General features: G+C 40.2%; 3 protein-coding genes across 3 annotated transcripts in view; all 3 read right to left on the minus strand.

Annotated features, from left to right (window-relative positions):
• Nucleotides 1-68: 68 nt before the first annotated feature.
• Nucleotides 69-2996, minus strand: snrpd3l (small nuclear ribonucleoprotein D3 polypeptide, like). The gene is made up of 4 exons (XM_084382401.1): nt 2872-2996; nt 1994-2134; nt 837-1029; nt 69-303 (listed from the first exon to the last, which is right to left on the minus strand). The coding sequence occupies exons 2-4, from the start codon at nt 2117-2119 to the stop codon at nt 239-241; spliced, it is 384 nt and encodes a 127-aa protein (XP_084238527.1). The 5' UTR covers nt 2120-2134; nt 2872-2996; the 3' UTR covers nt 69-238.
• A 1706-nt stretch (nt 2997-4702) lies between these two features.
• adora2ab (adenosine A2a receptor b) lies at nt 4703-14814 on the minus strand. Its single transcript, XM_084383463.1, has 5 exons — nt 14676-14814; nt 9915-10466; nt 9646-9777; nt 7234-7337; nt 4703-6648 (listed from the first exon to the last, which is right to left on the minus strand). Exons 2-5 carry the CDS (start codon nt 10112-10114, stop codon nt 5669-5671), a joined length of 1416 nt encoding a protein of 471 aa, XP_084239589.1. The 5' UTR covers nt 10115-10466; nt 14676-14814; the 3' UTR covers nt 4703-5668.
• Nucleotides 14815-16863: 2049 nt separating this feature from the next.
• Nucleotides 16864-26683, minus strand: part of bcr (BCR activator of RhoGEF and GTPase) — a 90287-nt gene continuing 80467 nt past the window's right edge. Inside the window, exons 17-23 of the mRNA XM_084383731.1 lie at nt 25794-25853; nt 25335-25444; nt 24318-24457; nt 23623-23757; nt 23423-23528; nt 21637-21799; nt 16864-21558 (exon numbers count right to left, since the gene is read on the minus strand). Of these exons, the coding sequence (XP_084239857.1) occupies nt 21469-21558; nt 21637-21799; nt 23423-23528; nt 23623-23757; nt 24318-24457; nt 25335-25444; nt 25794-25853 (804 nt within the window). The 3' untranslated portion in view covers nt 16864-21468. The remainder of the gene's footprint in view (nt 21559-21636; nt 21800-23422; nt 23529-23622; nt 23758-24317; nt 24458-25334; nt 25445-25793; nt 25854-26683) is intronic.

Raw genomic sequence — 26683 nt, forward strand, 5'->3', positions numbered from 1 at the left:
AGGGGGAAAACAAATCGAAAGTGGTCTCAAAGAATATCTAAGATAAGTCAACCAGAGTACAGGACACATCAAATTGAAATATGTTTATTTTCATAAAAAATGAAATTAAAGAATCAGGATGCAAAACACAGGACTGCGAACAATATCCAAGATATCCAATCCAAAGAAAACAAAATTTAAAAACAAAAGACTATACAACTCAACAATCTTAACAAAAATCTTGACAAAGTCGGAGCAGTTATCGCCTCTTCTGGAAGATATTGCCTCTTCCCATTCCACCACGGCCCCGACCCCTTGCAGCCACTGCAGAGAAAAACAAAGAAAAAGACAACACATTTCAGGAAAAATGGTCTGACTAAAATAAAGCCAGGGTGTCTCATGAATCAGGGTAAATTATATTAGAATGACAGTTTATAGATACCCTTATTGGTTCACTGAGATACTCAAGATAGGAATGCCACATAAATGATCCACAGTGTAAATGAAAACATTTACACGTGCAGGATATGATGCAGTAAAGTATCCGAGTATGAATGCCACAGTTGAGAAACTAACAGGTTTTGCCAAAGAGATGCTGAGATTTTACATTTAAATAGAATTCAAAGCCAAAATCTCAAATTGAATCAATGCCTCAAACCTGGGATAGGACTGTCTGAATCTATTTAATCACTCTTTACATACGCTTATGTTATTGTATCCACACTCTATATTCAGGTTAGGGCTCGTGACACCTTAATTAATGCCATGTTGTGGCACTTCAGTGTCTTTTTCCAGGTCGACAACCCCAATCATTGTAAAAACACAAATACAATTTGTTCCCAAAAATTCCAACTCACCTTGTGCTTTGAGAATAGCTGCCTTTCCTCTTCCAGCGCCTGATCCCTGGTTCTTGTTTTTCATACTCTTCAACATAGGAGCATTCTTTAACATGTCCGGTAAAATCAGGAAGCGGATCTTGCTGCCACGGATGTAGACTTGCTCCAACTGTGCCACCCGGCCATCGCGATAAGTCACTGTTATGTTTGACATCTGTGGGGACAGAAAACAACGTGTAAGATTGGCCACACAGAAAGTTAAATCACATCGTTGCAAGACAATCCTTTCAGTGTTATAATAAAAAGGTAACATGAAATTCTTGGGTTATAAGCAGAAAAGTGTATAATCCAAATTGAACTTCATATTTAACTACAGCTAACCAGGGCAATGAAAGCATACCCAATTGTGTTGGGACGGTTTCAACATTCTGCTGCTTTCATTTATTTCCATCTAATGAGGGACTGATTCACAACTTGGACTCCAAGAGCTCACAAGTGTGGACGCCTCAGTTAAGAACTATTGTGTTCATTAGGATGTGTCACCAGATGGGGGATCTTGCAAACCTTTGTTTAACTACAATTAAAAAAACAAACCTGACTATTAACTATTTTCAGAATATTTGCCAGTTGGTGACAAATCCTCACATTTATCTAGGAGCTTCAAACGTATTCATCTTTGGAATCAGTAGATGAGAAACACAGAAATAACATTTATATCCATAAACACAAGTCACATTTAAAGATAAATCCATACATCCACAACACACAAACAGCTCTTTCAGTGTGGCAGGTGTGTATTTATTTGGGTCTTAGCCATTACCACTACATCAGCTACTTCTCCTGTGGTCCACATCTGGATAAAACCAGGGAAAATCAATTGTAGTTTAAAGGGAATACTAGTTTGGATGGTTGTCCGTTTTTCTTCTTAAATTTCACACTCGGATGTTTTCTTTCCGTTTGACATTCAGCACATTTACGACAATTTATTTTAACACCACATATGATTATTCAAAACCAGAGAGCTCAACACAGACTGAGTTCAGTGGCTTCAAGTAACTGAGCACAATGACAATGTTTTTAGGACAGAACTATTTTGTATCCAACGTGAAAAGAAAAGTAAAACAAAAACAGTGCAGAAATCATGCTGTTAGGAGGTTAATTTATTATTATGGACCAACCTGGCAGTTCATGTTGTCCTCAGCCTCAATCAGCTTTCCCCTGTACACCTCTCCAGTGTTGGTCTCACAGGTCACGATGTGTCCCTCTGCTTCGTGCAGGACCTTGATTGGTACACCGATGGACATCTTTCAACCTTCTTCCTGAAAAACAAAATGTATTGTGGGTAATGTTTTAGTGTGAGGTCCAGTAAAACATGAATGTCAGCAACCTATTTTCGGATGCTAGGGTAAAATCATATCCCTGGTTTTTGACACCATATCGTCTTTTCTATGTCGTTTAAACTTCATGTAAACAATCAACTGGGTCAGTCTAACTTCTTGTGATGTGTGTATCCACAATATGCGCTAACCGTGTCTACACTGCCTTGAACTACCTCTGGTAGGACGGTGAAGCTAAACCTTTGTAATATGGAGCGTAGTTATAAATTTTTTAAATATAATATTAAGCTCACAGAAAGCATCACTGACCTTAAGCAGGGTACAGTGTGAGAATACTAAAGTGCTGTAAGTCGTTATGAGAAAACTCTTTTTGAAAGTAGAGAAACTCAACGGCTAAGCTAGCTAAGTTAGCTACATTAGCCAACTAGCTAACGTTACTGTTCCCTGAATTTACAATAATGCAATGTTACCTATAAAGAGTTAGCCAGAAATGCATTGTTTTGAAGTACTTACTGGTGCAAACTATCACAAATGCCCTAAATAGTTAATATAACGTTAACATTTGATTCTTTATCGAAGTAGGAACTTTGAGTTCGGCGAATAGACGGAACCACGTCGGTCATCTGGATGAATGAGCGCTTACAAACAACAAAAACAAACACCACTGTTGGGTAGAATAAATGAGAATGCGATTTAAACGCATTTGTAAAGACGGTTACCTTGATTCTGTCGTGAGAAACGATTTCTTTGTTTTTGTTTCTTCCTTCTCGGCGACTCTGCAACGTGCGTCTGTCGCTTTCGCGTACCTTTTGGAGCCTTTTTCCGCCTACCCACAATGCAACAGCGGGTCAACGGAGTGTTTCCGGTGGCATCACGCGGTGCATTGTGGGACTTGTATATTTTAGCTGAAGTGTCCTATTTCTGAAAAATAAAATCCATTTTTTATGGCTTTATTTTACTGATTTGTTTTTGTTTTTTTTCCCCAGAGGACTGAAGCTTTGTTTGCTTGACCCTGACCCTTTCTGGCATCTAAATGAAAATCTGCATGCTGATTATGAGAGCTAAACATGTTTTTTGTATTTATTTATTCGGAATAGGATAAAAAATAAAGCTGCAAGAGTTTGTGTAGTCTATGCATATATATTTACTCATTCATTATTTCACCCCGGCGTTGTATCTCACTGAAACAAGGTCTATTTACTAGATATTAGACAACGGATGTTTTGTATATGTTGTGTGTCTCCACCGTTTCAGCCTGTAAGAGAACGCAGAGAGAATCAAACATTGCATCTAAAAAAATGTTGTTATTAAGTCTCCAATGTTTGTTGTTCTAAAACAAAACAAAAGTTTGCATGCCGAGGCCCATATATTAGTTTATGATTGACTAACATACTATAAAGAGGCAAGGTGAATTGTTTTCTGTCAGGACATCATGCACCCTGCTGGAGCCTTGTGTCTGAATACAAGACAGATATATCAGGAATATTCATGTATCATCAACAGTCTCTTGTTTATTTTGTTTTTTATTCTCTATTCATGACTCAGATTTGAATCACTTTTGATAACACAATTTCCATAACCCTTACCTCATGCTTATCAAAATAGCCGGGAAAAACAGAGCATTAAAATGAAATGGCTTCATCCAAACCACAAAGTGCAATATACAAATCATATGCATAGTTTTTGAATAAACATACATGAGCTGGATACATACCCATGTCTCTGCGGTTGCTTCAAGGCACGTAAATGAAGCTTAATGCAGGTCTTTCCAGCAATGGAAGGGCTTTTTAATGAGGAGCGAGAACGCATAATGGCATAATAAAAGACATCATCAAATGAACCTTCATTTGATTTCCATTGCATTAGGCTCATTGACTGGCGTCAGCAGCCAGGTTGCTCTGTAAACACCTCTTGCTGAGTAGTCTGTGGTCATGTGTACTTTATGTGTGTAAATGTGTGGTTTTTTTATGTTGTCTATTTGACTCTGAAAGTAGCCACACTACAGGCAGATGGAGTGATATTTGAATAGGTCAACAACAAGCTCTTTTGTTTAGGATGGTTGGTAACCAGACTGTACACATCAGGTGCCTGTGACACATTTGTCGCATGGTTGTTGAACCAGCAACGGACATGTTGCCTGGCAGTTATCAAATAACTGCTCAAACTAGCGACATCAAATGTTCTGTCGCTAACCATCATTTTGAGAAATTACTTTTTAACACAGCTTTGCACAAGGGATGGTACACAACTTATGCTTGCTTTCAAACAATGTGTTTTCCCCAAGTTGTCAGGGAGGACTGTTTATAGCTTATTCAGACCATTACTTACAGCTCTTTTCAGTCTGGATGTGCTTCATCTTTAACAGTTTGGTCTGGTGGCAAGCGTAGGTTCATGGTAAAACTGTTAAATCATTTGGTTTCACAGCAGAAAGTCAGCTCGGCTCATAAAAAAACAGTGAACAAATAAGTATTTAAGACTTTTAATACTCCAATGAGTAAAAACAATACACGAGCATTACAAAAGTTGACTTGAGGCAACATTATCAAAAAAAATGAAGTTCAAGAGTTTAAAAAGTTTGAAGTTTCTTAAAAAAGCATTGCAAGATACAGTACAGTTGAGAAAGCATTGTTTTCTGCACATTAAGATACACACTGTTGAAATAGACCCGAATCATACAGCGGCCATTTTCCTCTGGTGTCATGCTCAGGTTGGGAGGCTCCATTTGCTGGGATAATGTTATGCTGCTGTGTCAAGTTGAATAAACATAAGGAATCAGCAAAGGCGATGGAAAGTGACACTCTGGATGGATGTCCGACCATATTTCAAGGTAAAACAACATATTGATTACCCATTCGTATGTTAGCATTCAACCACTTCCTCTCTAACGCTACCGTTTGATTACATTCAGTGTGCTTCACTTCTAGGCGTAAATAAATGTGTCCAAGATGTTCTCTGATATGTTAGAATTAATTTACATCTTTCCCATTGTATCATGTAACCCGATGAAGTTGCGAGGTTAGCTAGGAAGTGGTCGAACGCTACCGTTAGCAGTTGTCTAACGAAAGCTAATGGATTACCAAAGATGTTGTTTTACCTTGAAACATAAACGAAGAATTTTCACTTTCCATTGGCTTTTCTGTTGCTGATCAATAAGGAAGCGCTGAAATGATAATGATTAACCTACGTTTAAATGACCTGGAACAGAGTAGTATGACATTTGAGCATCCCACCCTGAGTGTGATGTGGGAGGAAATTGCCCGTAGTGTGAATGTGGTCTATCGCATGCAACCTTTAAAAAGGACGTATATCTTGGAAAGAGAACACATGGCGGTAGATGTTACGGTCATGCATGTCAAGAAAGCATTTTAAACAACCAACAGTTTTTAAATACATTCAGTTGTGTGCTTGTTGATTTGTTGAAGCTTCATTAATCATTCTTCATATCGTATTGTCATGTTTGCAAGCTGTTATGTTTTATGGCATTGGAAATATGTTTCAAATACCTAAATGTTTTTGTCATGAGACTTCTGGGAGCTTTGTCAAGTGAACACAGTCTGTCTGTTTTATTGAGAGAGCCTGAACATTCACAAAAGCGATGCAACTCCCACTGTCTTTCACCTCCGAAACATCTGTCGTTCCTCTCAGATATGTGACCGACTCTGCTCCATCCTGAGCGGCAATTCCCATGATGCACGGCTGCTGCTGCTGTTGCTGCATTGCCGGAATGCTGCTCCCCTTGATTTGGTGTCCGTTGGGTATGTAGCGGCTTGGTGCATCGACTGTCTTTGATGCCCAACGGCAAGAGGTTTCATGGGTAGTAGTTGGAGGAGTTTGGTCAGGGCTGGGGTCCAGGATGTAGCTATTCACTATGGTGCCACAGGATGAACCCTCTTTACTGATGTGGGAGGAATTCTGCATGATGCTGCTGCTCCGAACACTTCTGCCATCACTGCTCCCACCATGCCCATCCCTCCGCCCTAGGATGTGCTGATTCATGATCCTCCGAAAGGTCTGTCTGAACTCCCGAATTCGATAAGCATATATTAAAGGATTCACAACAGAGTTAGCATGGGAGAGGATGATGGCAATGTTCATCACCCAGATATGCGAGCGCTGGCAGTCCTCACACAGGTAGTTGAAACAGTTGATGATGTGAAGCGGAAGCCAACATAGAGCAAACAAACCAACAATGATGGCCAGCAATTTAGCAGCATGCACCTCCTTCTGCAGAGTCGAACGTGATGTGGTCGACGATGAGGTTATTTCTCCAGGAGCGGGAGTGTGTGCAACTTTGAGGCCCATCAGTCGGAGCTGGCGCCGTGCGGCCATGAAGATGTGGGCATAGATGAGCAGCATGAGCAACAAGGGCACCAGGACACAGCCAAAGAAATTGAAATAGATCATGTAGTCCATGGTAACCACTTCCTCAAACAGGCACTCCGTCAGGCCTTCGGGGCAGCTGCTGTAGTTGCTGGTGGTGTCGGTGGTGTTCCAACCTGTGCAAAGGAAACACAGGTGAGTTATTGCCATTGTTGATGAAATGTTGGAATAAAGAATCAGAATAACGAGTTGACAATTCAGTTTGATATCAGGAACGAAGAATCATACACGGTTAAACATTCTTCATGTCACTATGGCGTGGTACTGTGCATTGTTTGTGTTTACGGCCTGGTCTCAGCTTTCCTGTAAGAACCACTTAACTTAATTAAAGCCAATGTGAAAATGCAGGATGCATTTCCTCTAACTGTCAATACGGAAATTAATATGAGCACTTATCTCTAGAAATACAATACCAATTCATTTCCCATATTTCCCCTTCGTATGTCTGCCAACTTTGAAAATGGTTGTTCTGGTAAGGGGATGATGAGTCTTAGAGGAGGGTATGTTTGGAGAGGTGTTTCCTTGACTGTTGTCATTTCTCAAAATTCAGATTCTCCAGCTTAAAAGACAACTAATAGTGAAAACCAAAACTCAGCTATCAAACCATCGCCTCAGAAACCTACGGACGATGTAACATACGTCACATTTTTGTTGTCCTACAGGCTTTGGTAAGAACTTCTGGATGCATATAAATCTCCCACCTTTGTTCCAGCCCAGCATCGGTGTGAGGCCGATGCCAACTGAGAGAACCCAACACAATGCGATGATGCCCTTTGCCCTCGTCCCTGTCACCAGGCTGTTGTACCTGAAATGTTGAGCAGAGCACAATAATACATTAGGACTAGTTGTTTTATCTAATCTCTGTGATGCTCTCCCTCCAAGGAAAACACAATGTTTGGTGATTGAAACAAAGAGACAATGGCTGTGCATTCAAGCTTAAATGCTGTATTTATTAATGAGCCAAAGTGAGATTTGAGTTGTTCCGCTGAAGTCTATCGTTGCATTACTTGCTTTTAAGGACACTGTGTCTAAATACACTCCGATTTTGCAAATGTCTAGAAACAGCTCGAATGTTTTGATTCCCTTGGTTTGGTCGAGAAAAAGTACCGCTTTGTAACACCTTCCTTCCTTCAACGTTAAAAGGCGGAGGAGTGTGAAATCTTGCTGTGTGTCGCTGCATGACTCAGTTGAGTGAGTGTGCACAAATCTGCAATAAAGGGGATTTCCTTCCTATGTTGTGATTTTCCAGCAGACTTCTTTCTCATCTTCTTTCTCTTTCTCAGTGCTGTCCACTGTTTTGATGGCTTGTAACTTAACTCAAGCTTGGGGCAGGATTCAGATAAATATTGGCTGAATACCACGCCTATCGACATAGGTTAGGAAATATATTTTACAATGCAACCGCTGATAAGATTACGTTAACTTAAATATACAATAACTTTATGTTACTATGTCAAAGTTAGCTTTTTGGGGTCAATTTCTACAAAACTGAGACGAGGACTTTCAAAAATCAACAGTATTCTTGGTTCTGGACTCACACAACTGGACCTGACCGCCAATGTTTTGCAGGCGGTATTATTATTCATAGACATAAGGAATGCGCAAATCTGGCTGGATGAATAAAAATAGAAAATCAGCATGATTAGCTATACTATTCTTGGTAACATTGCCTCACCTACAGCCAATGTCCCATGTGACCGAGCTCTTTCATGTCCACGGTGGCAGCCAGTAGGCTATATAAAGCTTCCTAAAACTCTGATGAATTATTAGCTCTGCGGCCTTCGGTGCCAGGATTGTGGCACCAGCGTGAGCAGCCCACAAACACACACAGAGAAGCTGTTATGCAACCGCTTATGCAAATGCGTCACCTGCTGTGGCTTACTAGGTGAAATATCCTCGCATGACAGGGGTAAAGAATGCAGCTGTGACTAAACAATGGCAGCTTTGGTTACACATATGTGAACAATATGAGTCAATAGGGTGTCAAAATACCTGTTGCAGACACCGTGTACCAAACCAAAAGGAAGAACAAATGACAACTTGGGAGAAATTTAAATTTGTGTTGATTTATGAGGACGTAAAGGATCAAAGCCTTCAGCAGGTTTAATCTCTCCAACAACAAACAAACTGTAACCCAATAAAGGATGTGGTGTCATATATCTGCGGCCCACAGCCGGCCAGATTAGCTCTTATTGAATAAGATCTGTCTATAATTCAATGTGTTTTGCTACTGCATATCGCGCCTCTCACGTTTAATGGTTTGCCCACACTCCCCCGACTTGAGTGCCACGTGCGAAAAGAGCGTCCCATTCGATATGTGAGTGTAATGTGCAAGAGGCGTCTACGGGAGCCCCGAGAGGCAAGTAGAAAAAAGATTCTGGTGACCTTTTTTCTCTCCCATGTTTATGACTCAGGAGCAAGAGAAAGACAAAGTTGTTGTTTTTTAATCTGTTCTTGGAAAAAGTTGCGCTAGGTGTAAAAATAAGTTTTGGATAAAGTGCACCACTACTCCATGTTTTCTTTCAGGTGAGTTTTAATTTCTTTCTTTCATTCTTTCTATCTTGTATTTTTTTTTTTTTTTTTACTTTTTATTTAATGTTCCATTTTTACCTCCTAATTTAAAAAATCTAAATCAAAATTGGAGTATTAAATATATAAACAAATACATAAAAATAGAAATAATTGAAAATAAAAGGAAATAATATAGCAACATCTCTGCATGCACTCTAAACACAAGGTAATGTATATTATTATATATTGTGTGCTAGCACTGAGAAAAATAATCCTCTCAAAAACGTTTCCTGCCTAAACCTTTTTTTTCCCCCCACAAATTAAAAATAATTTAAAAAAATCTAAAGAGCAAATCATTTTTCTCATCTTAGGTCATAAACACAGACGGGAAAACAAACCACCGGAAAAAAACTCTCAGGGTTTCTGCAGAAAACAGCAAAAACCATCATTTTCATATAAGAAGATGCAGCTCGCTCGTCAAGTCCCAGAATAATTTGTAAAGTCTGAAAAGTAAACAGATTTTGGTTGAGGTGAAAGTGTGTAAAGCTGTCTCTGTTTCAGTTTTCAGTTCAGCTGATGCGGCCTTTTTTGTTTCCCCTCACCTGAGTGGGTTCTTGATAGCGATGTAGCGGTCTACAGCAATGGCCAGCAGGCTAAAGATGGAGCTCTGGGTGAGTATGAGGACGAAGCAGGCGATGAAGAGGCAGCCGAAGAAGTTGGCGCAGAAGCCGGTACTGATGTGAGAAAACATCACAGGTGATACAAACCTCAAAGTCACATTCTTACATTTCAACTCTGGATTTCTGAATGTGAGTCCTACAGAAAAGATGATCAAGACATCTAAAAAATTATACAACAAATGTAATGATACCTGATAGTGATGGCAAAGGGAATTGCCAGCAGCCCCACAGCAATATCTGCCACCGCCAGTGACACCACAAAGAAGTTGGTGATGCTCTGCAGGTTGGAGTTGAGGCAGACGGCCCAGCACACCAGGATGTTCCCAGCCACAGCCAGGCAGGCGATCACCAGCTCCAGGCCAATATAGACCAGCTGTTCATTCTTCTGCATGGTTGTTTTTTCCTCCTTTTTGTTTTCTTTGCGCTTTCATCCCACGGACTCAGCTGCTCGATGTGTTTTCAGACACGATACCTGCTTGCCAAACCGCATGGTGCGTCTTAAGGGAAGAGTGATTGTGTCACGGGAGGACGGCCAAGGCAGGAAGTTCCCACCACAAACATGGCTCTTGTGATGCCTGACTTCACTCTCACTCTTGAACTGTCACACACACCAGTCCGTCACTCTTCCTCCTTGTCTCTTTCGCGTTCAGCTTGGTGAACTCTGTCACAGATGGCAGCAGAATATCGAGGAGGAAGCGTCTGGAAGTTTTGCCCGATGGCTGCCAAATTAAGAGCAGAGTGGGCTGGAGAGAGAGAGAGAGAGAGAGAGAGAGAGAGAGAGCACAATCTCAGCGGCCTGTACAAACAGATTGCAGGTTACCACACATGCGTCAGAAAAGCCATCTATCTCAGGATGACAGTTTGTTTCTATACAGGGCCAAAGCAGACAGTCCAACAATGCAGCTTTTATTTCAGGAAAAGTTTCCCGAAACCCTTCCACGCACGTTAATCATTCCCGCCACTGTCATGCTTTCCACGAAAATCACTGATAATTAGACAAAATGAACTATCTATAAATCTCAAAGCCATTGCACCAGTACTGGAATACTTTGTTAAACTAACTTTGCTGTGTTTCTTTAGGGTATTTTTGCTCAATTGTAAGCAGATGAGGCTGTGTTACCCCAGATAACCTTCACAAAGGAGGAGTCTGAATGAAATGTAGGCCAAGTTTTTCAGGTTATTGGGGTACAACAGCTCAGGGGAGTGAGAAAGAAAGACAGACAGGTTTCCAGATCGTGTCAGATAATAATAACCAAGCGCTATGATTAATTTTCTCTCCATCAATTAGGAATAATTAAAATGATCTTTGAACTACAGTAAAGAAGTCGGTGTGAAAGAGTGCAGGAGACAATGCAAAACCTGAAAAATGTGCCCGTTTGCTTAGCGAAACAATATCGGGATTAATCAGTTGAATTTCAATGTGTTGTTTTTGTAGTATCAACCAGGACTGGTACGACCCAACATGCTCAGTCACTTCCATGCCCAGAGTTAGATGTGAGGGTTGGTACCACGCTCACATCTGTGGATTATTATGGATCTAGAGCCAGGAAGCGTTAAGCTTAGCCTAGCTTAGCATAAATACTGGAAGCAAGGGGAAACTGGCTTAAACTCATTAACACGTTTTATGTCATTTGTTTGTTTTATCGATACATGCACAAACCGAAATGTAAAGAAACGAGAAGTTGTGGTAGTTAGAGTTACACGCTGTAATAGGCCGTTCTCACATGGCAGACATTTTTGATTGATACCACGCTCAGGGCGGGAAGATCAAATGTTGTATGTATAAACGTAGGGAATCTGACAAATTGTTATCATTTCACTCCTTCCTGATTGATCAGCAACTTAAAAGTTGGAGGACTGTGAAAATCCGGAGAACACCAGGCCATACTTCAAGATAAAACAACATATTTGACAATGTATTAGCTAACATACAATTTCTTCCTAGCCAGGATTAGTTAGATTACATCCACTCACTTCCAGGTTTAATTAAATGTGTCCAAGATTTGTGTTATTTGAGAACTAATTTTCAACTTTCCTATCATATCATATCATGTCAGCTAGGAAGGGGTCTGATGCTAACATTAGCTGTTGTCTGATAGGTAGCTGGTCGGTTCAAATATGTTGTTTTACCTTGAAATATGGCCTGATTTACGTCCAGATTTTCACTATGCATTGTCTTTTTAGTTGCAATAGGAAATGGTGAAATGATAATTTGTCAGATTTCCTACATTTATAGGACTTGCAACCTTGCAACCACAGCACTACGACATTTTAGCTTCCCACCCTGAGCATGATGCCAGAGGAAGATGGCCGCCATGTGAATAGGGTCATTGTGAACGCACATTAGGGCTGAGCGATATGCAAAAATCATGTTTTTTCATGAGTTCCGTAGGTTTCATTTTCCCTGAGAAAATATGACGAATACGATGTGATTTCCACTGGCGTCTGTACCAAACAAGCATGTTCCTTTTGTTCTGATTCATAGGCTGTGGCATTTATGCTGCTTCGTAATGCTACATTGATGATGACATTGCTTCTCCTGTGATTTGGATAGTATCATGATTAGTTGTTCATGAGATCATTTAATACACTGACTCAAAAACACAAATAAATGTATTTCTGAAAATGTCGAACTATTCCCTAAAGTTGCTTTTGTCATCATTTAGGTGTATTACCTTTCAGTAATATTGTTTGTTTTTTTAAAAAAGTAAATATTGACATATCGGCTTCAGAAATATAGGTCAGGCTATAATGCCAGCATCAACATCCTAAATGGACTGCTGTATGTCAGTTCACCTCGACTATATGGCACACGATCCATCCTGTTGCTAGCAAAACAAATACAACGTGCTTTTATCTACGACTTGAATGACCGGACACAGAGCGGACATATGTTGAAGGCGAAAGTTATTGACTTCGGTGAAGGAAAAAAAAAAAAAAAAAAGATTTGTAAATATGACCTAGTTCCTGCCAAGGACTATAGAGTGAGTAAAATTTGACAAGATAAGATTCAACAAGATTGAATGAACAGCAAACAAATGATTCTGTGGCAACAAAGGGGAAATTTGGTCACTAATGGCGCAAGGCTGGGACAAGTCTGACCTATTCTGAGTGTGTCCTAACGTCAGAGAATAGGAATTCCCAATCCGATCTTTAATCAATCGCACTGTTTACACAGTTTTTCTCCCACTGTGTCAGAAATGTATAAGGCAACTGTCATGAGGCCACAGTGTACTCATACCACAGCCACATCTAGTAGGCTACCATACCTCATCGAGTGTGTGTCAAATAATTGTGTTCAAATCTTAATGCTTAATTTCTCAGCCTCTAATCAGCTTTGAAGAGGAATAATATGAATGATGTTCAGTTTCAATTCAGTTAAATTCAGTTATTGGGGATTTCCCTGTTGAGTAGTATCACACCGCAGACTTTTTGGGGTTGGAAACTCACATTTCTCATCGCAGTTCTGCTCAAATTTTACAGCTGCGTACACCTCATTTAAACTGGCCTCATTTGTACTATAAGAAGACTGCTTGGTTAAAAATCCTAACTGCACTATGGTGTCCACAAATAGGGCCGGACAATATGCTGATATTATTTCATTATTGTGATATGAGACTTTATATTGTCTTAGATTTTAGAAATTATTTTATGGTGATATGGCATAGGTGTTTTAAGTGTCTTTCTTGGGTTTTAAAGGCTGCATTACAGTAAAGTGATGTCATTTTCTGAACTTGCCAGACTGTTCTATTTGTTCTAATACTTGCCTTTCCCCACTTCATCATAATTTCCACATTACTGGAGATTATTTAGCAAGAATGTCACTGTCTCACAATATTCTCATCCTATTGTTTGCGTATTTGGTAAAGAAATACTGTGATGTTTCATTTTGTCGCCCAGTTCCTTTGAGGAGATTTCAAAATATCAAGATATTGTGTAGATAAAGACTAAAAATAGTGCAATATTATCTTCAGGCCATATCTCCCAGCCCTATTCACACATTCACTGAAGCTGTCACACACTCCCACTAAGTGTGCAGCTCCACCAGCGCTGATCCTGACTGGCAGTACATCGGACCAAAGTCCTACTTTTCCGCTATTGTTCTGAAACCTTCTCAGAGGCCCAAGGAATGCAAAAAACAGGGTTTATCCTGCAGTGGGTTTGGAAAAGCTACTGAAATTGTCCAGACCTTCAGTTATGACCTTAAACAGCTCACGTTTCTGATCCCGCTCAAGAAAAATGATCCTTCAAAGTTAAAGCGATAAAACAAAAAGAGAAGTGGACTTACATATTTCCCCCAGTGATGAAGTTTTAAAGGCTATAACATAAGCCAACTTCCTTCCAGTCAGCTGCTTCGGCAAAAACTACTCCCCATGATTATGGGCATGGCTATATGTGCCCAGAGGCCTTGGAGGAAGTGATAAGCAAATCCACATCCTGCTGGGGGGGATCTGTCTCTGCCCTGTCAATCAATGTTCCTGCTCAGCTCCACCACAGTCAGAGGAAAACAATGAGGGAAAGCTGCTGTGTTACTATTGGCCATAGCACCGTGAGTAGAACTAATGAGGGATGTGTTGACATCACTGTGAACGCTCAGAGACATAACATGACCAGAGCCAATATTGAGCCGCAGGGCAACTTATGTGTTTGATGTAGATGTCCAGCACTGATCCCATGCAAGTTTTCAATTCTATTTATCAGCCCTACAAATTGAGAAAAATACACACTCAATCAATTCATTGCCATTAAAACCCCACAATCTTCCTGACACATTGGATAGTGCAAGAAAACCATTAACTGATGTAGCTTGAGTGTGTTTTTGGTGATTTCATACAGAAAAACACAGCTGTTAGACCATAAATGATGTGCAAACACCTGTTGAAGGGTCCAAACATCAAGTGACAAACATGAAGAGATAGACAAAAAGCAGAAAACAATCCCTCTTTTCTTACCTTTTTTTTTTTCTTCCTGAGAGTGAAATCAAGAAGTCTTTCCACCCAGCCAACCTGTGCAGGTGCTCACTGTGTATCAACAGTGAAAAAGACACAGTGAGCTGATGCGTTGAGCTAAGAAACTTTGAATGCAGTGAGTCAACACACAGAATGATGAAACGAAGGTGTAGATCCTCTCATGTGCTACAGCAGGTCGTGTTGGGTCTGTCAGGAGTGGTTGCAAGCAGCGCAAAAGAGGTAGGCGACAGGAAAAAGCGCAGCCAAGCGCGCCGCCGCCACCCCCCTCTCTCTTTCATGCGCTCTCTCTCTCTCTCTCTCTCTCTCTCTCTCTCTCTCTGTGTGTGTTTGTGGTGTGTATATATGTGTGTGACAGAGTGGTGGAGGTCTTCTGGTAAACGGTGACGCGTATAGGCGAATGGAAATAACTGATGACAGTTGGATGGAGGGGACAGAAAAGTGAAACCAGAACACATATGGATGAACAGAACACACTCTGAGTTTCGCAGTATATAAATGTCAGCCATCAGGAGGCGAGAAAGCCCCTTCTGAGTCCACATGCACTTTCAACCACATACCCGCTTTGGTAGATGAGGCTGTGCGTAAAAGTGCGCACACCGTCGCATAAAAGGAAGTTCGCAATCTGTTTGTGTGCGCAAAGATTGTGAAGCTGAAGTACACTCACTTCTGGTTTTTGGTTGCATGTTTGCATTGTGAACCCGTGGAGCTGCACCACACTGTAAGAGTGTGAGTGTGGTGGCCTGAGTGTTTTGAATATTTGAGGATAAATTTGGTTACGCACATCATGTGTAGTTTTGGATTACCTCTCTTTCTTTATCAAGAAAAGGTTTACAAAACACTGCCACTGACAAGAGAAGTATTGTTAACACGCATGTTTACACAGTGATAAGAGTTTGTACTGGATGCACGTTTCAGCATTCACATATGGTAGAGGTAACATACAAATATCAAGTGAAAAAGTTCAAGTTAAAGTGTGTAAGTTAATGATAGCTGATGAGACAACATCATGAGAGAAACTGCAAATGCTGGGCAGGATCTATCAACACAGATGGGACTGAAGATGTGTCACTGTTTGCTGCGTGGATCAAACTCTTGTTCCCTATGAAGGTTTCCTGTTCACACGCACAATTTACCAGTTATCCAGCCCGTGAAACACAACTTCATCCTCAAGGATATTTGCCAAGTGTGACCAAGGATGTTTCAGCACACCCAGACCCCCGTGTCCTGCCAGATGGCTTCCAGGATAAAAGCAGCAAGGCTTCATCCTGGATGGCCTACAAACAGTTTGGTCCTGCTCTCTGCAGCTATAAAACTGACATTGTTGGAGACTTTCTGCCAGAAGTCTACAGAGGGGTTAAAGCAAATATATGTAACTTTCATTGAACAGCAGCATCTGATATTTCTTCCTTCAAAAAGTTACATAAACTCACTTAAAGAAAACACTCAAAGCAAACAGGTTAGACGAGTGTGTTGTGATTTCAGACACATAAACACAAAAAAATTAGCTTTACTTCAAGATAATAAATCAATTCATCAAAGAGTATTGAGGGAAACAAAACAATTGTGGGACGATTGTTTCATAGACACACTCACCACCGAAATCTTCAGAATCCACCTTCCTGAGGCGATCCGGAGTCATCACGTGTGTGCGAACATCATTTCTGAGATCGTCTTCAGAGACCAGCTGAACCTGCTACACCTGCTATCAACCAGCAGGAGTCAATGTTAGCCTTCTCTTCTCTGTCCCTGCTGTTGTCCTCCACCTGACAGATTTTGAGTTGTGTGCACTTCAGTTGAATGTTGTAAAATAGGTCCTACACTTATGTCTTACCCACACTGCCCTAATCTAATGATACCATCCATTAGATTAGATCAGATTAGATTAATTTTGTTGTATCCAAAGTGGCAGGGTCCGCCACATATAAACAAAGTAAAGCAGTGTGAAATTGTGTTGTCCTTTAAGGTCGGTTTGTTTATTTTGCTTGTTTTGGCACAGAAAATCAGGCAATAAAGATCTTTCTCTTCTTCTTAAAATGTCTTCCCCAAAACAAAATAGTGCACCTTGAAATTACAGATGATTTCATTCATGTTGAATCCATCATGTCGTATTTTTTTTTGTTACGTCAGTGTTGACAGACTTACTCTCAGAACCAAAAAAGGAAATCAAACGTGTCGTTCTCTGTAGATACAAGGAGATTTTATTTAACATTTTTGTGTACAAACATAGGCTGCAAATGCCGTCCAAACATGTTTGCCCTCAGGATACAGTATTCCTTTTTACAGTTCTACAAGCAGAACGTTGAATATTGAACAGGAACAAGAGTCCAAAAAATTGAGGAAGGTAAAAAGAGAGAGTGTTTGTGGTTGGTCAGCAAGTCTCATCCAGGGGTTTACGTTACGTGTCGAAACAAAAACAAAGCTGGCACATTTCCAGTCGATTTCAATGTCAGCTTGGTGTCGTAGAAGTGTCAGCAGAGGGTCATTTAAAAGTATTAACTACAGTATGGAAATGTGGTGATCATTTGTAACTTTCATATAGAGCAATATGTTCCATATCTTCAGGCTATTCCACAGAAAAATGAAACCTTTTGTGTTGGATTGACTTGTTCAGGTACAGAACTGTGGGGCTGCGGTTATGGAGGGTACATGCAGTTACACTGACAATCAACAGACCAAACAATGCAGATTTTAGAGCAACATAAGACTCTTTTCTCCTCTACCACATGCTGACAGCTCGGCTTTTCATAGAGACTAGAGGCGTACCAGCTCAGTCCTCAACAATCAGTGGACGCCACAATAAATAGAACGGAAACCAAATAATGTACTCTCTAGTATAATACATATTATACAACTTCCATGGAAAAGTAAGAGAAGTATGAGTTGTGTTAACTCACAAAATCTGCCCCTGCAAACTGACAAGAACCTGCACCCGCTAAACAATCACAGTGGCCAGTCTGTTGTACGACACGAGCAACTACAGAGATGAGCCGATGACGCAGGAGTAAGGGGCTTAAAAGACGTCTGTGGTTGCACACAGGTTCTGGGACAAAATAGTGACAAACTTTAGCAGGATGTTCCATAAAAACAGATATTTTCCCAAAGAAAGCACACAGTTTCTCTAACATTAATTTAGCTTTTGACGATATTATATCATAAATAAATAGCTCCAGTACACCTTCTTACACCAAACAGGGGCAAAGCATAAATAAATAAGAATACAAGGCGTTAAAGGGGCTGAAACTTTAAGAGCTAAAACAAGCACGAGGGCAACAGATTTTTTTTCTTTGCCCCATTAGGACTGACTTTAACACAGTTCGAATGACAGCATCACAGTCAGGTGAAGGTGGCGAGTAGAACGGGCGTGTACGGTATGAGCTAAGACCACGCTTAAGTTTAAGGTCCTGTCTTAGTCGTTAAGAGATGAAAGGTGTGTGGCCGTCCTCAGCAAAGGCAACAGGAGACTGAACGACCGTCACAGTCTCCACTGAAGAAACGAAAACAAAGTGTCGAGGCACGATAGGGTAGAGTAGTGTAGGCAATCGGGACTTGTTATAAAGGTGACGGATGAATGAAGGAAGGATGGAGTCACTCTCTGTCTCACATCTTAAAATACAGACGGTGAAACAATGTGCGCGCATGCTACAGTAGGCCAAAATCGGTGGGATGAACACTTTCACAATAAAATCTCGACATTGTAATTGATGGGGTTGATACAATTATGGCGCTTTGTCTATAGTATCATGTGCAATTTGAGTGTAAATGTCTTGACATTTAGAGAGTTGATATGTATCCAAAAGGAAAGACTCCTCTTGCTTTTAAAAGTCTAAAGACAATTGTTATTACTACCATTTACTCATATGAGCCCCCCTATGTTTTCTTAAACACGGACACAACCACACACAAGCCCTTATCAGATGCACTAAACTGGTCGATTGGTTATAGCTTTATGCTTAAGATAATAATCATGGTATTTTTCCTTAAAGGTCCAGTGTGTAGGGTTCAGTGGCATCTGGCAGTGTGGTTACAGAGTGCAACACCACTCATCTCACCCTCTACTATAGTGGTTGCTAAAAACATGAAAAAAGCATGTTTGGTTTGGTGATTCTGGGCTACTGTAGATATAAAAGGCTCATTTAAAGGTAACGAAAAAACAATGATTCTTAGCTTCAGGGGATTATACACAAATGAAAACATAACTATGTTCAATTTGTGTCAATATTTTGTTCCATTTCTGCATGTAAACCCCTCTAAATCATACACACTGGACCTTTAAATGACCTTTTCAAGTGTTTTTATACACTAGTCAGCTGTCCGTATGAACATGGAAACAGGTGTTCGCTGTAATCATTCGTTCATTTCATCATGGCCATTGAAAGAACAAAAAAAGTTAATCTGAATCCCTTTTTGTTTTTCCTGGACGGTGAGTCCACGCTGGAAAAAAAGGGGAAAGTTGGTTCTAGATGGATTCTAATTTGGAGGATAACCATACTTGCCAGCCTTAAGACCTCAAAAATAGGGAGGCTTTTGAAACAATTTTAAAAAATTGAGCTTGAAGGACTGTGTTTCCTGCGTTCTGGTGGCATTTAAAGAATGAGAGATGAGATGATAAACAGGAGTCTTGGCTCAGACTGCTGAAGCCTCATATTACCTTCAACTTTGTGTCCCCTCATTTTTATTGAAAGTGCAGTGGGAAGGGATCTTTTGGCCAGTGTGAACATAAGGAATGATGACAGCAAGCTTAACCATTGTCCAATGTCTATATGGGAACCTTATTTAAGACAGACTTGTCGGTGAACTTATTCTTTAAATTGGCCAGAAAAGGACATGGTGTAACAATGTAAACCAGGTACTGACGAGTTATTAACATCCCAGTCTATGTTGATGTATTTGTGAACAAGACAGCAATAACAAGGCCAAAAAGGAAAATCAAACATATCAATAAAACATGCCTGCATGTTAAATCAAGGACACAGAAATTAAAATGAGAAAAAAGTCAAATATCTTAAGAGTTTTCCTTTAAATTGACCATTAAGTTGGACACCTCCAGGCTTAACAGGATAAAGAAGAGTTAAAGGGACAAATAATTATTTGGATATTTTGCCATATGCATGAGATAAATTTAAAAAAGATATCAGGAGAAGATTAAACAAAATAAAATTCCTTCATTCAAACCAACAGATATGCTCTTCAACGGAGTGCTCAGGTCACTTAAATTGTAATACAGTAGTTCTAACATGAGTGCACTTCTGCAGCCACAGATTAAATGGTACAAAAAGAGACAATGTCATACGTGTGTGTGTGTGTGTGTGTGTGTGTGTGTGTGTGTGTGTGTGTGTGTGTGCTGTGTTATGACATTGCATAATGTCTACACTAGACAGGAGACGGTCTCTGGATGTGAGACGTTCTGCTGAGGAACACCCAGCAGTTAAAGAGCTTGTGCCTTTTCCACAGCAGCAGCATACAGTATGTAACTACAATGTGTGTGTTACCTTCATAATAATAATAATAACAATAATAATAATAATAATAATATCTAAAGAATAATAATCGATAGGCTGGACAGAACAGCAGAGTAGTTTCTATAAGAACAAGGCTAAATCCTGCTTGTTTACTGCAAGACCTGAAGTCAAGGCTAAGACCTACCACTTTCTTAATCCAACAGAAAAAACATAGAAAAACTAACCGATTTCTCCCCCCGAAATAAATTACAATAATAGCAACAATGATTATACTGTTAAACCAAAAGAAAAAAAAAATACAACTTTGAGATTATGTACATACTGTATCTGTAAATACAACTGCTTTCTTTTCTCCTAGAAACAAACAAACAACATATTAATTTGGCAAAACGTCCTATGTTACAAGAAGGACATGTCGTCAGCAAAGATATGAACACAGACAACTCCTATGTTAGAAAATATATTGCTTCCTGGATATTTAAGCTGAAGACTACCTTGAGACACAAACAACACGATTTGCTTTTATGATCGGAAAAAACGCAGGCAGTCAGATTTGCAGTGTATTACTAATCATCGGGTTGATTTTTTTTCTCTTACAGTCTGTAGTGTTCATCTCTTGACTCCAACCAGGGTTTGTTTACGTTGTAAACACTTTAACGTACAGGTGTTGGCTTCCTGGCACAAAGAGAAAAAAAAAGCCAGGGGCATCGCGGCAGCTCTGGATGTTCATTTTTACTCCCACGTACAGCACAAATGTCTCCTCTTGCACTGAGATGATGTAAGACACGGTCAGAATTCCTCCTTAACAGGACATGAAGCAATGTTTGAGATGGATTAACACGTTTTGCAGTCTTGAGCTGATGATTGTCCAAAAATAAACACAGACAGAGAACAATGCCCAAACACAAAGGGACATGGCAAACTAATTCAAGAATCAAGATTTTGTTCTCTTATGGACTGATTTTTGACGATGTCTTGACTTATGAACCACACAAGCTGTAAAGGTTCAATGTTAAGACCAACAAAGAGCGATGTGGAGAAATGTGGATGGCAGATGTATCCACACCATCACTGAAGGTACAAGGAATCACACTAAATATCAGATAATGACAGATATGAACGGCAAGGACCTCACATCCTCTGAGGTCCAATGGCGCCCTCTTGTGTTTGAGGAGAGTCAGGCATCACCAGAGACAACCCTTTACAGGAATCTGGACAGTCAATTCATAAACACACTACTATAGGCTCACTTTGAGCCACGGTCCATCTCTTTTTCACTCCTTCATGGTCAAAGTATGGCAGAGTCAATGTTCGCTCTATACTTCAGTGGAGAAGAGGATGCTCTGTCGTTTACTGTCCGGGGTAGGGATCGTCTCCAGCTGCAGGAAATACAGCAACACTTGGACCTGGAAGGAAGCGTAAATGTTAGAGAGATGAAATTTGCAATTGGAAATAGCAGAGCATCCTCTTGAAGTTAAAGTCACCTGTGCCATAACTTCCAGGGACCAGCTGTCTCCCATGCTGATGGGCTGGGTGGGGTTAGCGGGGATCTTGCTGTCCTTCTCGGAAGGCCTCAGCAAGGTCGGCCCAAACACCGTTGCCAGGTTGTGGAGAGACATCTTGTTGATACTTTCTTTCTCTGCCACCCTGAGGAGAGGAAGGCAGACAAGTCCATTGTTATGTAGGTGATGCTAATTTGCTGTGATTGACCTGTGTGTTGTGTGTGGACCTCTGGCATTAATTACATTCCACTAGTGGTGAATTGATTTATTGATAAGCTGGTTGACAGAACCAGTCGCTATTTGATTAATCATTTAAGTCACTCATTAAGCAGACAAACATTTTCCGTCTTCATATTCATTTATCAATATGTGTATGACCATTTCTGTAACCTTCCCAAGCCAACAATCTGACATTCACACCGACTTTATGCAGCGACTGACTATTATTTTGGAGCCAGAAGTGACTATATTTGAGAGAGAGAGTGGAGCTGGGGAGCATACGCACTGCTCTATCCTGACTGATGGTCGCTGTGGTAGCAATCTTTTCAATCACATGGAAGCCACGTCCTAAAGCTTATCTATTTAACTCTTAATGGGACCATAATTTACAAAATGAGCCTCATATTATTTTGAAGACTTGAAATTAATGAATTAGATTATAAACTCATTAGCAAAACTGTTTACTAAGGTAATAAATCAAGTAAGAAGTAGGGTTATTTTCTCATAAGATTACATAGAATCAGACTTTCTTTTTGAAACCAGTGCAGTCGCCCTCTGCTAGAAAGAATGCAGGTTTAAGGCACTTCTGCACTTTACAGTCCATATTTTACAGAGCAGGGACTGAACTTTTCAATTTAGCTCTTATTTTCCTTTCTTGACAACCATTTGTGTCACTTTTGACATGTCATTGTCTCTTAGTTGGAACTATTTTGGCTTTGAAATGTTGGTCGGACAAAAGTAGCCATTTAAAGGCGCGACCTTGGGCTTATGACAATTGTGATGTTTAGAAATGTGACATTTTATAACATATAAACATAACAATAATAATAATGGAAATAATCATTTCTTAACAGTATGTTAAATATAAGTTAGAAATGGTTTCCTCGCCATCTCCTGCTTGCCTGACTGTGTATTTGATTAAATAAATGTTCTTGATGGTGCGAGGTAATAGCCTGCCCTGAATGGCAAGCTCTAACCTCGCACCATCCATTTCACTCATGCAATGCTTTCAAACAGATGTATCTGCATTGTTAGTGCTCACATAATGCTTTAAGCCCCATGTTATTCGAAATCACCATGGTAACCAGAAGACATTTTGCTGTTGCAGTTGAATAACATCCCATCCAAGTGACCCAGGTGAACACTGCACACAACATGTTGATGAAGGCTCTCAGTCATCCAGGTCATGGTAATTCTAAGCGCTGTATCGTAGGAAACTGGACTTGTTTCAGTTTCTTGAAGACGTTGTGCATTCAGTTAGAACTGAAGAAGCCACTTGGATGAGAGGTGAAACGTCTTCAAGAAACTGAAACAAGTCCAGTTGCCTACCATACAGCACTAAGAACTGCACACAACAGTACGCCATTTTGACAACATCAAATCACATCCAAGAGATATTAGCTGTTGATCCTCTCAGGTGCACGTTTTAAACATTAAAACAACATGTAGATAACATTGTGACACAGAAATAAAATTAAAATATGGTATATTAATGTATGTACTTGTTGTGTGTGTATCTGCAAGCGTGTGTGTGTTTACTTGTTCCTACCTCTTCAGGTGATCCAACAGGAAAAGGAATGTGACCAGGTTGGGTTCAGGCAGCGACAGCAGCAAGTTCAACATACAGCTCTCTTTGGCAACACTATCAGACAGGGCTGCAAAGAAGCAAAGGAGTTTTTACATATCCTGCAAATGAAGGACTCTTTCTTTTACAGCATTCATAGTTAGCTGTTTTCAACAGTAACTTACTAATGCCGCCTGCAAAATTGGGGTAGAGCTCGTCAGTGAAGAGTGGCTCTGGCAGCTCTCTGAAGTACAGCTTCAAGGTCCCTGCGATGGCATTGACGTCCATCTCGCTCATCATCACTGACACATCTTTGTGATCTACAGGAGAGTGATGACAGCAACATCAAAACGGGAGCAATGACAAAGGGGAAGGATAAGACAGGGGAACACCTGGGCACAAGCAGCAGTTGCCATGCATCTTCGTTTTCAGTATCTAATCAGAATTGCAGACCAAACCACGCACTTATACATTCACAGTTAGCACACACGAAAATGCAAGTTCATAAGGAGTTAGTTCAGAAATCTGGTTAATCTGAGATTATGCCTCAAACTCACAGTCAGATAGCTACAAAAATGATCACCTGATCAACAGAAATAGAAAGACTAGAAAAGGGTTTCCTTCAGGTGATGGTCAATAAATTGTCTCAGCCTTCTTTCCTAGAAATGCACGGCCATGAAATGCATAGAAATGTAAAAACAATCTATACTGTTGACAAATACATTGTAAATATTGTATCCTAACAAAATATTGCATGTTAAATCAAGACTACTGAATATACTGCTTACTGTAACACACAAAGAGGAACTGAAATATGAGCATATTGCCAAGTGACAACAGCAACAATTAAATACTGTGTGTAGATGAAGGCTGTACTCACTGGTGTCAAAGGCGGTCTTCAAGGCCTGAATGTCAGTGGCGACCCCTGATACTCGGTAGATGCCCACCTCCTCCATACCCCTCCTTTCAATCTCCTCGAGGCACTGCCGGACAATGTAGGGCACCTTGGAGCGTTCTCGCCTGGATGATCACCAACAAGCAGCTTATATTAGAAACACTCAAATACTGAATGAATGTTTTGTTTACAGAGACGAAAGGATGAAATAAACAAGACTAACAGTTGTGTTTTGCATTGTTTTGATTACTGGAAAGGCTAGTAATGCCTCTGGTTCTTGGCTCGTGTATCTGTTAAAATGTTTTATCTACAACGCTAATTGATTTTTGCTGGCAAATCTAACAAGTGGGTTAGACTTGTTATCTTTAATCTTCATTAACGTCACTCATCAGCAACAACAGTGGCCACAAACACAACACACTGGTGCTTCTACTACATTCTCTCTCTCTTCCCCTTTTCCCTCCCAACTGTCTCCCTACGACCTCTTTGTTCCTCCTTTGAAGAAGGAAATTAAGGCGGCAAAGTGTTCACAATGAACAAATATTTATATCTGGAGTCTCTTTGACCTTTACTGAATCGGGAATAAACAGAAAAATGGTCTTATTAATCGTCTAAAACATGCAACATTCTGGATGAAGTGTTTACGAAGAGCCGGCTACTGTTTACAATAAGAATGAGACAGTTGGCAGTCTGCATAGTGGATAATGTGGATTGCTAATGCTGATAAGAATAAGAAAGTAACGATTTGTTTATTTCCAAAAAAAATTAAAATAATCAGCGGTATAACATTGTGGGATGTGAGGAAATAATCAAAAAGATTAACACACGCATAAAAGAAGAAGGGGTCTAGAATCGAGCCCTGAGGAACACCAGTGTAGAATACAAATGTTCCCTTTATGCCTGATAGTCGGATTGAAGCAAGGATAACCGTTTGGGAAGTTAACAATACATGTGACCTGATGATCAACCTATAATCAGGCAGCCGTTTAAATGTGAACTCACTTGGTCACTGTGGAGATCTTGACTCCAAACACACCCATGGGTTTCCGTGAGGGCATCCTCTTCAGGCTGAACTCTCGGCTGGTGAACTTTATGGAAAGTTTAACCTCGATCTGACACGGGAAGAAAGGACTTAACGTTAAAACAGGTTTACAGAGTGGGATGCCAATCTAAGAGCCAGGAATCCATCTGTAATAGCTTCCCGTGATCTCAAGGAAATCCTGCCATGTTAAAACCAGATGTAGATTTCACAGAGAAATCAACTGCTGAATCACATCCTGGAAAAACTGCTTTCTCATTTTTGCCAGCTGCTTTACTATATATGTCAGGCTGTGTTGGAGTGATCTAGCAGTGACACCTAATATGAGTATTTTGATAAAATAGCTCAAATTTTAAGCGTCAGGGGAGGAAACATTCACAGAAATGAACTCTGAAAAAGGAAAACTAATGTGATCAACTCACCCCGTTCATAGGAATTACTGTTCTCTGCCAATCTTTGCCTTGGAGAGTCTGAGGGTCAAGCTGGGGGGAGGACAAAGACAATACATGTTAGCATAATATTCTATTTAATCTGAACTAAAGAGACATTTCACAATATTCACACAGCTGATCCTTCAAAACCATCATCAGGAAGCCTGTTTTAATGAAACTTATTGACATTTCAAGTACATTTACGTAACTACTGTATTCAAGTATAATTTACTCTTGAGCATTTCAATTTTCTGCCACTTTCTACTTCTACTCCACTACATCTGAGATGCAAGTATTGCTCTTTTTACTCAACTACATTTATTTGACAAGTTTCTTTTCATAGAAATATTTAACAAAAAAAGATTGTTAAAGATCAAACCAATGTTTTTTAACCTTTGTCTCTGTCCTTTTCAAATACTACGATCTCTATTACCCCTAAGGCAGTTCAGGTGCTGGTTCGGAGCCAGTGCCTACTCTGGAACCAGTTCTTTGCCTTTCGACAGCCAAAGAACTGGCTCTCAGCCAGGAAAACTGGTTCTACAGTGGCACCAACACTACCCCCTTTGCTGGCCTAGAGCAAAGAAATGTTTACATCAGGGGCTAGAGGCAGGGCTATCGTGACCAAGGACCAACTAAAACCGATTAAGACCAGCATTTTTATAAACCAGAGCTATCCACAGGAGAATAAACAAAAGATTCACACTCTAAGCCAAAACGATGGTCCGAGGACCAGTCATGTTTAGGTGCCAGTATAGGCATGCATTAAATATATATAACTAGCTTTATATAAAGTAGTTAAAATCAGCTCCTCCTTTACCAGCAGTAAAACGCTGCTTATGTATTGATGCATCTGTATTAACAATCTAATAATGTCAGATATA

The sequence above is a fragment of the Pagrus pagrus genome (assembly GCF_965226575.1).
Source record: "Pagrus pagrus genome assembly, chromosome: 19".
Taxonomy (NCBI): domain Eukaryota; kingdom Metazoa; phylum Chordata; class Actinopteri; order Spariformes; family Sparidae; genus Pagrus; species Pagrus pagrus.

Excerpts from the sequence above, each read along its gene's own strand:
- snrpd3l (XM_084382401.1), bottom strand. The coding sequence starts at position 2,119 with ATGTCCATCGGTGTACCAATCAAGGTCCTGCACGAAGCAGAGGGACAC. Across the intron at positions 1,030-1,993 it reads AGGACAACATGAACTGCCAG|ATGTCAAACATAACAGTGAC; the intron begins GTTGGTCCATAA and ends CTGTCCCCACAG. Across the intron at positions 304-836 it reads AGCTATTCTCAAAGCACAAG|TGGCTGCAAGGGGTCGGGGC; the intron begins GTGAGTTGGAAT and ends TTTTCTCTGCAG.
- adora2ab (XM_084383463.1), bottom strand. The coding sequence starts at position 10,114 with ATGCAGAAGAATGAACAGCTGGTCTATATTGGCCTGGAGCTGGTGATC. Across the intron at positions 7,338-9,645 it reads GCTATCAAGAACCCACTCAG|GTACAACAGCCTGGTGACAG; the intron begins GTGAGGGGAAAC and ends TCAACATTTCAG. Across the intron at positions 6,649-7,233 it reads GATGCTGGGCTGGAACAAAG|GTTGGAACACCACCGACACC; the intron begins GTGGGAGATTTA and ends TCCTTTGCACAG.